This window comes from Elephantulus edwardii, unplaced genomic scaffold, assembly GCF_000299155.1.
Source record: "Elephantulus edwardii isolate Elephantulus edwardi_28Jun2011 unplaced genomic scaffold, EleEdw1.0 scaffold00067, whole genome shotgun sequence".
Classification (NCBI taxonomy): Eukaryota; Metazoa; Chordata; class Mammalia; order Macroscelidea; family Macroscelididae; genus Elephantulus; species Elephantulus edwardii.
In genome coordinates, this window is record NW_006399817.1 from 15,907,802 (window position 1) to 15,918,924 (window position 11,123).

Here is an 11,123-nt window from a genome sequence, read left to right on the forward strand (position 1 = left end):
ACGCTGGGCTGTACGAGGAGGAATGTGGCATCAGGATTGGTGGAAGAATCATCAACAACCTGCGTTATGCAGATGACACAACCCTGCTCGCTGAAACTAAGGAGGACCTGAAGCGCTTGCTGCAGAAGGTCAAGGACTTCTGTCTTCAATATGGATTGAAGCTCAATATCAAGAAAACAGAGATTCTCACCACTGGCCAATTGGCACCATCAGTATGGATGCTGACGAGATTGAGATAGTTAACAGTTTTAATTTACTTGGCTCCACTGTCAACACTCTTGGTAATAGCAGCCAGGAAATCAGGAGACAAATTGCATTGGGAAAGTCAGCTGTGAGGAACCTCTCAAGAGTACTGAAGTGCAGTGACGTCAAGCTGTAGTCTTTGCTATTACGTGCTATGCATCAGAGAGTTGGACAGTGAATAGGGATGATAGAGAATTGATGCCTTTGAGTTGTGATGCTGGAGAAGAGTGTTGAATATATCATGGACTGCTAGGAGAACAAATAGGTTTGTCCTGGAGAGGGTGAAGCCAGAATGTTCCTTGGAGTCAAGGATTCTGAAGCTTCATCTGATATACTTAGTGCATGTTGCAAGGAGGGACATCATGTTTGGGAGAGTGGAGGGATGGCGCAGGAGAGGAAGACCCTCGATGAGATGGATCGATTCTGTGAGTGGAGTGGTGAGAATGAATGTGTTTGGGACAGTGAGGTTGGTACAGGATAGAACGGCATTTAGGGCTCTTGTACATAGGGTCTATGAGTCGCAAATGACTTGATGGCACATAACAACAACAATAATTAATTAGCCCTAAGTAAAATTTCCTCATTTCAACTGACTTCCAATCTGGGCTCCTACTATTACACTACTATAACTATCTTTTTTGTTTAGTGTTCATAGGGTTTTCAAAGCCCTATTACCTAAATAGTAGATGGCCCATGCTGCTTCCTAATCTGTCTTAATCAGGGAGCTCCACTGAAACCTGTTCACCATGGGTAACCCTTGAGACATTTGACCTACCAAAAGCACAGATTTCATTATCAGAGCAACCCTAAGTTACCTCAGTACAGCAGACTCAACAAGTGCTGTACCACTTAGAACAATGTTCTCCCCAAATACAATTAATACCAAAAATATAACAAAAAAAGTGCCTGAACAGTTTGTACCCATCTTTCAAGTAATTAAAAAACACCTCCAGAATCCAGCTGGGGGCTTGAAGCACTTGTTGCAGAAGATCAAGGAATACAGCCTTTGTTATAGATTACCTCTCAATATCAAGAAAACAAAGATTCTTACCACTGGACTGATAGGCAGCATCATGATGGATGGAAAGGAGATTGAAACTGCAGCTTCTTGCTTGGATCCATCATTAATACCCTTAGTACCAACAGTCAGGAAATAAGGAGACTCATTGCACTGGGACATCTCCAGATTATTGAGAAGTAATGTTGTCAATTTGAAGACCAAGGTACACCTGATCCAGACCATAGTCTTTACAGTTAATTGCTCTGCATTCTGAGAGCTGGACAGTGAATAAGGATAACAGAAAAAAAAATTGATGCCTTTGAGCTATGGTGTTAGAGAGGAGCACTGACATCTATTGGATGGCCAAAGAAAATAAACAAATCTAAGGCTTCACCTCACATAGGTTGGGCATGTTGCTAGGAAGGGCTATTTCTTGGAAAGGGACATGATGCTGGGAAAGGTAGAGGGTCTGCGAAGTAGAGGAAGACCCTCAACCAGGTGGATTGACATGGTGACTGCTGCAGTGGGCTCTTGGGTGTAAGGAAATGTGAGGATAGGATAGCGCAGGAAAGACCAGGGTTCAGCTCTTTTGTTCAGAAGGTTGCTATGAGTTGTACTCAACTTGACAGCAACTAACAACAACAACAATGTGAAATTATACAGAAGGAACTAAACTAAGAAAAACCACTAATCTGAGAAACCTCCTGATGATGGTGGGAAGAAGCATCTTCCCATAGGGTGAAGAGGTCTACATTGAACACCATACCAGGGCAAGGGGTTAGGATAGTAAGTTCCTTGAAATAACATGACTGGGATGGTTTGGATGAGATAGTACATGTTGAATAGAAGTGAATAGAAGATCAATTTTTCTACTTATCAAGTAACTTTTATAGGAAATATTGATAATGGTTCTTATGATATAACTTCCAAAAATATTTGTAAGCACTTGGCCAAATGACTGGAAGAGATCTGTGTTTGTTCCCATTCCAAAGAAGGGTGGCCCAATAGAGTGTGGAAACTATAGGACAATATCATTGATTTCATACGCATAAATATTCTACTGAAGATTATTCAAAAACGACTGGAACAGCACATCAGCAGAGAACTGCCAGAAGTGCAGCCTGGGTTTAGAATGGGTCGTGGTACTAGGGATATTGTAGCTGATGTTAGATGGATCTTAGTTAAAAGCAGGGAATACCAGAAGAATGTCTATCTGTGTTTCATTAATTATGCAAACACGTTTGACTGTGTGGATCATAACAAACTGTGGCTGACTCTGAGAAGAATGGGAATCCCAGAACACTTGGTCGTGCTGATGCAAAACCTATACTTGGACCAAGAGGCAGTAGTCAGAACAGAGCAGGGAAACATTGCATGGTTCAAAATTGGGAAGGGTGTATGCCAGGGATGTGTCCTATCTCCATACCTTTTCAACTTATATGCAGAACCGATTATCCGAGAGGCTGTGTTCTATGAGCAGAAGTGTGGCATCAGGATTGGTGGAAGATCTATTAACAATCTGTGTTATGCAGATGAGACAACCCTGCTTGCTGAAACTGGGGAGGACCTGAAATGCGTGCTGCAGAGGGTCAAGGACTGCAGCCTTCTGTATGGATTGAGGCTCCATGTCAGGATGACAGAGATTCTCACCACTGGACCAATCGGCAGCATCAGGATGGATGGTGAAGAGATTGAGATTGTTAACAACTTTAGTCTGCTTGGCTCTGCGGTCAACACTCTTGGCACCAGTGGCCAGGAAATCAAAGAACGTATTTCGATGGGAAAGTCTGCTGTTAGGGACCTCTTCAAAGTACTGAAGTGCAGTGGTGTCACTTGGAGACTAAGGTGCACGTGATACAGGCCATTGTCTTTGCAATCACTTGTTATGCATCAGAGAATTGGACAGAGACCAGGGAGGATAGAAGGAGAATTGATGCCTTTGAGCTGTGGTTCTGGAGAAGAGTATTGAATGTACCATGGACTGCCAAGAAAACAAACAAATTCATCCTGAAAGGGTGAATGAAAGGCTGAAACCGGGTGACTCCTTGGAGGCAAGGATTCTGAGGCTTAGTCTGACATACTTTGGACATGTTCTAAGTAGGGACAGACAGGTCCTTAGAGAGGGACATCATGTTTGGGAGGGTGGAGGGATGGCGCAGGAGGGGAAGACCCTCTATGAGGTGGATTGATTAAGTGACTGGGGTAACTGGGATGGGTGTGTCAGAGGCAGTACGATTAGCACAGGATAGAGCAGGGTTTAGGGCTGTTGTACTTAGGGTCGCTATGAGTCACAAGAGACTCGAAGGCGCATAACAACAACAACAACAACAACATAGACTGATGTAATCTATTTCTTCCATGTCATTACTGTGAGAGAGTCCCGTGTGTGTGTGTGTCCCACCCCCGCCTTGTGCTCTAACAGGTCCTTTATCTGTTGACCTTGACTGGAAGGCTCACTGTTCCAGTAGAAGGAGAGGAGTAGCTCACCCTGTCTAAATTTCTGTTTGGTCACTGGGCTCATGGAAAGACTTACTTAATTTGGGAAGCTAAACACTAATATAGAGTGGGAGGCCAAGTCACCCTCCCTTTGGTCTTTCCTCTGGTACTTTAGCAAAGTTTACTGGATCTAGGGATGGTGGGGTTGTTGCTTCTGTTTCTATTTCCTTGGTCTTACAGTTAAAATCAGTAGAATGGAAGGCTTGGGTTGGTTTTTTTGGAGGTTGTTTGTTTTTTGTGTGTGTGTGTATTTGTTTTTATCACAGCCCTCTCTTCTGAATCCTGTTGCCTTCCTTGCTCTGTGGAGTGCTGCAGCTAGGTTTCCTGACTCTCTTTACCACTCTCACTTTTTGCAGGAAGGACCTGGTCTCTGTTCTGCTCCAACACTGTATTCCTATGGTTGCTTGTTAATGAGGTCTTCTGTTTAAGGCACACGCCTGGCAAAACAGGATATCACCGGGGAGAGTGATGTCTTGTCTGGATTCTGCACGGTGCCAGCTGCCATCCTAGAATGATGCTTCCCTGGATCGGCATAGGGCAGAAACTGAGGGTAACATCATCACCTTTTCAAGATTATGCCAGTTAATATGATGGTGGGGTGGAAAGCTGGCTTCTGGAATGTAGCAGAGGGATGAAGCAAGGTTCTACAAAGTACCGGCTACCACTGTTCTACTCCTGTGGAGGCTTCACCTGTTAAAGATGGTGAAGCAGACCTGGAGATGAGGGGGGCAATTTCGCGTCTGCCCACATTCTGTCTCTTCTTGGCATGGTTTTAAAACTTAGGTGAGATAACTAACGGTCCAAATTTGGCTTTGGTGGGCTTGTTTTACTTCTTGAGTTCAATTTGAAATTTTTTATGAGCAGTCTGTTTCAGATTTGGCCGCTGGGCTTATTCTGATTGCATATATTGAGCTTTTTCATTGTGTGTTCACAGTAATAGTTTGATGTCTATGTGTTCTGTCTGGTGAGGTATGTATATCACTTACAGTTTCTAAAAAATTGATTTTGAAGGAATAATTTTTGATCATTTAAAATTCTGTCATGCTATTTCAGCCTCATTTCTGCCTTCAAGAACATATTTTCTGACTACTAGTCCTTCTTCTGTTTCCAGTTTAGCGTTCTAGTCACTAGTTATTAGTGCATCTCGATTACGTATTCAATTTCAGACTGCAAACATTTCTAAAAAATCCTGTTTCTCATATTTGACTTTAAAGTTTCATCTATATATTTGAATAATAGTTGTATTAACAGGTCTTTCTTGTATTTATGTGGACATTAGGATATCACTGACCCATTGTAGCTCAATTTTTTTTTTTACCGTGAATCTGACATTCTTTTTGATTTGTCACTTCTGGCATAGTAGATCATATATGATTGATTCAGAATGGCCAATACCAAACCGTCGCTTGCTAATGGCTAGAATGGAGTCTTAGGTTTTCCTTTTCACTTTTAACAACTTCAGTTTTTTTCCTTTATTCATACTTTGTAAATTCTGCATTCCAGTCATTAATGGATGCTTGCAACTGTTTTTCATTATTTGAGTTTGCCATGTCAGCAAATGTGAGCAACTTTCCTCCATATGTGCCATTGAAGTATATCCTATTGTGAGGAGGCAGTTCTTTCTCAGTCATATTTTGAGTGTCTTTAGTCTTCAGGGCTTATCTTCTAGCACTATTTCAAGGGCCATTAGTTCAGAAATGTGTGACTAGTCCTGCTCCTTAGTCTGTCCTTGGACACCTGTCCACCATAGGGGTGAAATACTTACTGCATAGCTTCAAATATTATAATAACATGAAAGCCACTACAGTATGGCAGAATGATGGATAACTGTATAGTCCATTATAGTTTCCATTCTTTATTGAAAGTATTTCTGGTATATACCTGTAGTAGACTCTGGATTTATAATCTTTCATATTGGTGAAATACACATAAAGTAATGACAGTGTAGCATAATGCTACTATAGAGTAAGCACCCAGCTTTTGGGGTGGTTACATAATAGGAATACTAAAACTGTGTTTAGGATTGGTGGTCGAGGAAGAGGAATTGATAGTGCATTCTAAAACAACACCAAACTGATGAAACTATCAACAACTTCATCTTACTTGGATCCACAATTAACACCGTTGACACCAGCACTCAGGAATTCAGGAGATGTATTGCCCTGGGAACGTCTGCAATCAGAGACCTCTCCAAATTATTGAGAAGCAGTGATGTCAGTTTGAGGATTAAGGTGTGTCTGATTCAGGCTATGGTCTCTTATCACTTGGTATACAACTGAGAGCTGGATAATGAATAAGGATGACAGAAAAAGAATTAACACCTTTGAGCTTGGGTGTTGGAGAAGAGCACTGAACTGTCAAAAGAACAAAAAGTATGCCTTGGAGAGGGTGCAGTCAGAGTGCTCTTTGGAGGCAATGATGATATGGCTTAGCCTTGCATACTTTGGGCATGTTGCTAGGAGGATCTGTTTCTTGGAGAAAGGACATGATGCTTGGAAGGGCACAGGGTTAGCGAAGGAGAGGAAGACACTTGATCGGGTGGATTGATACAGTGACTGCCTACTGGGCTCTGGGGTGTCAGAAAGTGTGAAGACAGCACAGGATAGGACAGCATTCCGTTCTCTTGTTCATAGGATTGCTATAAGTCGTACTCAACTTGACGGCACCTAACAACAATAAATATTCTAAGAAGAATAATCCAAAGCAATCTGTAGATGAGTACAATCCTAAGCTAGATATCAACATACGTGTATGTGTATATATATTTACTAAAATGAAATACTAATCAAGTTTATGTGAAAAGGAAGGAAGTCCCAGTAGCCATAGTAATATTGAAGAACAACAAAGTAGGAACCTTAGACTTCTGATGAAAAAAAAAATGACAACTGAACTGGGCAAAGACTTCACCAAAGAGGACAGGTAAGTAACCAGCATACACATGAAAAGGTGCATTTGATCTCTGGGTGCTAGGAAGATACAGACTAAACTATAATTAGATGTCATCTTATCCCTGCAAAAACACCACTCAGAAAAAAGGAAAACAAAGCAAAAAACGAGGTGGGGGGCTCATTTGCACTTTTTCGTCCATTCTCTTTGGGACCCTGTATCCCTATATTGTTACCCTTTTATTGGAGTGATCACGAGTGGTATCATCAGGTGTTTCTGATCTCAGGATAGTGGGGATCAGATTTGTGTGGTTCATCAGTTTTTTGAGTTAATAATAGTTTCTTACATCTTTAATTTTTTTTTCTTTGTTCCAGACAGGGAGAAAAAAAAAAATAGTTACATCTGAGATGACCACTGAACAAACTTTTAAGACCCTATTTACAGTATTTCCTTTTCACAGTTTTCCTTTAAGTCTTTCAGATGACAATATTTTAGTAATAGGATGGTATTTCTTTTGCCTCACTGCTGTGTGCTGTGGATATTTTGTATCCATTTTTTCTTCAGAACATAGAAAGAAGGATGGTGTTTGATGTCTTGAGTTGGTAGTCAAATGAGAACGTGTCTTTTACATGTTTTGTAGTGTAGAAAACTTTCATCATATATGTGTCACTAGAAGAGATAAAATAATAAGGCTAGAGAGACCAGATTATAAAGATACATGTATCCACACTGTTAAATGTCAGAGTTGGTAGTGACCCCTATGAATAGCAAAACTGAACTTTGCCCTATCTTGGGTCATACCATCTCTGATATACTTGATCCCATTGCTTCTGTTACTGTTAGTCCATCTTGTTGAAAGTCTTTATATCTTATGTTGACCCTCCAGCTTTCTAAACAAAATGTCCGTCTCCCTTCAATGACTAGCTTCTCCTAATAACATGCTCAAAGTATGTGAGATAAAGTTTCACTATCCTTGCTTTCAAGGAGCACTGTAGTGGTACTTTATCCAAGACAGATTTGCTTATTCTTTTGGCAATCCATGGGTTTGCACTATTTTTCTCCAGCACCACAACTCAAAGGCATTGGTTCTTCTGTCATCCTTTTTCATTGTCCAGTGTTTAGATGTATGTTGTTATGTGGCGTTGAGTCGCTTGTGACTCATAGCGACCCTGTGTACAACAGCCCTAAACATTTCTCTGTCTCTTGCCAACCTTATTGTCTCTGACACACCTATCCCCTTTATCCCAGTGATGGAATCAGTCCATCTAATCTAGGGTCTTCCTCTCTGGCACTACCCCACCTCCCTTCCAAGCATGACATCCCTCTCCGAGGACTGATCAGATGTATAGCAAGTATCAGAAAGACCATGGCTTGAATTAGGCACATGCTTTAGTCTTTAAGCTGACGTCCTGTTCTTCAGCATGTTGGATCGGTCTCTGACAGCACATTTTGTCACAGGTATTGATTTGTTCACTACTGGTAATAAGGGCCTTGATTGTGGATCCAGATAACACAAAACCTCATGACAATTTCAATCTTTGCTTCATCTAGCTTAATGTTGACTGTTGACTCAGTGGTAAATATTTTCGTTTTCTTGATGTTGAGAGTAATCCATGTTGAAAACTGTAGTTTGATCTTCTGATGGAAGAGCTGCTTCTTCTTCACTTTAAGCAAACAAGGTTGTGTGTGTCATTTGCAGAACACCGGTGGTTGTTGAGTCTTCTCTGATCCTGATGCCACATTCTTCATAAAATCCAGTTGGATGATTTCAGCATACAGTTTGAATTGATAAATAAAGCCCTGGCATATACTTCTCTTGATTTTGAACCATGCTGTAGTCCCTTTTTCTGTTAAAACAGCAGCCTCTTGGTTTAGGCATAGGTTTTGCATGAGCTCAGTTAAGTATTCTGGAATTCCCATTCTTCTCAGTGTTAGCCATAATTGTTATGATCCACACAGTCAGATGCTTTGCAGGATCAGTAAAACACATAGATATCCTTCTGGTATTCTCTGCTTTCAGCCAAGATCTATCTGACATCAGCATTGATACCCTGGTGTCACAGCCTCTTCTAAACCCAGTTTGAGTTTTTGGCACTTCTTTGTTGATAAACTGTTCTAGACATTTTTAAATAATCTTCTGCAAGATTTTACTCGCATGTGATTTTAATGATCTTGTTTAGTAATTTCCGCATTTTGTTGGATCCGTTTTTTGGACTGAGAAGGGTCTCTTCCAGTTGGCCAGATATCTTGGCACAGCCATGTTTTTGTGAAACATGTCAATTAGTATTCCATCAATTCCTAGGTCATTCTTTTTTTCCTAGTGCCTTCAGTACAACAAAAAAAGATTACTTCCTTGATTGCCATTGGCTCTTGTTCATATACTACTTCGTGAAGTAGTTCTGTGTCATCTATTTTGGGGGGGGGTCCCACAATAGTGCCTTTATGTGTATTACTCATTTAATCTATTTTTGATACATAAGGATGATTCACAGTATTTCCTGTAGCACACAGCTTGAGGTTTGAATTTTTTCTTCCGTTCTTACCTTCCCTTTATCATTTCTCTATCTTTACGGGTTTTTTTTTTTTTTTTCATGTAATACTTTTGTTTTCTCAAGCTGCCCTTTGAAATCTTCAACATTTTTTACCTTTCCATTTCTTCCTTTTGTTTTGGCTTCTTGATGTTTGGTGCTTATTTCAGAATCCCTTCTGATACCATTTAAGTTTTTTTCTTTTCCCCCCCATCTCTGTGAGATGGCCTTTTGTATTATACTAAGAATGTTAGTTCTTAGTATACTATGAACAAAACTATGTGCTCAGTTGAACCTTCGAAGTATTTTATTCTGGGAAGTGATAATGAATTTTTGCCTTAGTTTTATTACTTAGTGGAAAAGAACTTTTGAGACTTAAGAGGGGTTCAGAAAATTGCAGAAAATTGTTTGGATAAACAATCTGCATTACAGAGAATAAGTTACTAGATTGGATGTTGGCTTGCTTTTGTGAGCACTAGAAGTGCTCTAAAGTTTTTGTTCTTGAGAGTTTTTTTAACTTTAAAGGTTTTCTAGAATGCAGGTTTATTTTCTTATGGTAGATTTCTTAAAATTTGAATTGATCAATAAATCGTATGCTCAAGTATGGTGCAGAAGTGCAATATATATAGTCCTCATGCCTTCAGGGAACTTTAGTCTTGTATGGGAGACAGAAGTTGGAGTGCTCCAAAACAGGGGAGATCCTGTGGTGTTGAATATCTGGTTAGCAGATGAATAATTATAAATTATTGTCAAAAGGGCTTTTTCAAATGATTTGGAAATAATTTTTATGATTTTTCTCCCCTTTTCATCACATTACTAGGTAATTGCAAAGAGAAAAGAAGATTCTGGAAAGATAAAGCTTTTACTTCATTGGATGCCTGAAGACATGTAAGTATTTGAAATAATAAGTATTTAATACACTAGTCTCTTTTTCAGTAAAACCTTACCAAGTTACAGAACTCAAAAATTCTTACTGAAATGATAGAACATTTTGAGATCATAACGATTAGAAGATAAATCTAATTAAAAGCTTTTTGAGTTCTTAAGTTAAAGCATGAGTTCCATAACATTTATCTTTTGTCATTGATAAGTCTCATTGCAGTAATTTTTAACAGTTAGCATGACATTCTTAGTATTATTAATGGCCCTTTGTTAAAAGCAGCCATAGTCAGACCTTTGAATTTTTTAAATTTACAAGCATTTTAAGCATAATGGAAGATAATTTATAGAAAATATTCGTTAACTGCCATTAAAACTTTCTTTCAACCTTCTTTGCCTAAAGAAGCACTTCTAACATCAGTGAGCAATAATTCATATAGGCAGTGTATAATTTTCATTCAGTTGATTCAAGCCACAAGAAGAATAGAAATTTGTATAAGATCTGATTCTGTATACATACTTTTTATTAAAAAAAATAATACGTGGTTAAGATTTTTTTTTGTCATTAAATACTTTTCCACAAAATTTTGAGAGAAAAGTTCTTAAATAGATTTGGAAAGCTCATAGTTCACATTAGTGTATTAAATAAATGGATTTAACTTTTTTTTTCCATCTTGTTTTATTGACCCTCTGTTGATAAGGAACACTTGTGTTTGCATACTCTCACTCTCATACACTCCCTATGCACATTCACTACTCTATAAAATATGTTTAATAAGTAAACTGTAACTTCTTTTGTTCAATATTAAATGTAATAATTTACCCCAGAGAAAGATCTTTTAATACAAATCTTACCTTACTAAGTTTTTTAAATAGGAATTGCCTTCCTTCAAGTTCTTAGCAATTTATGTTCACACTTCCTTTGTTGCATCAGAATGATCATTATTTCCCTGCTTATTACCAACTTGCACTCTCCCCCCTCCACCCCCCATTGGGCCACTGTTGTTGTTCTTTTATTTTCTTTTTCTTTATTTTATTAATTTCAGTGAACATTTACAGAGATTTTGGATTTCCATTCATTCATTGTTGCA

The 11,123-nt window shown here is 39.1% G+C and overlaps 1 protein-coding gene across 3 annotated transcripts in view; it reads left to right on the forward strand.

Annotated features, from left to right (window-relative positions):
* AEBP2 (AE binding protein 2) overlaps nt 1-11,123 on the forward strand; it is a 106,380-nt gene that overhangs the window by 74,081 nt on the left and 21,176 nt on the right. For all 3 annotated transcript variants that reach the window (XM_006888446.1, XM_006888447.1, XM_006888448.1), the window contains exon 6: nt 9,974-10,041. In XM_006888446.1, the coding sequence (XP_006888508.1) occupies nt 9,974-10,041 (68 nt within the window). The remainder of the gene's footprint in view (nt 1-9,973; nt 10,042-11,123) is intronic.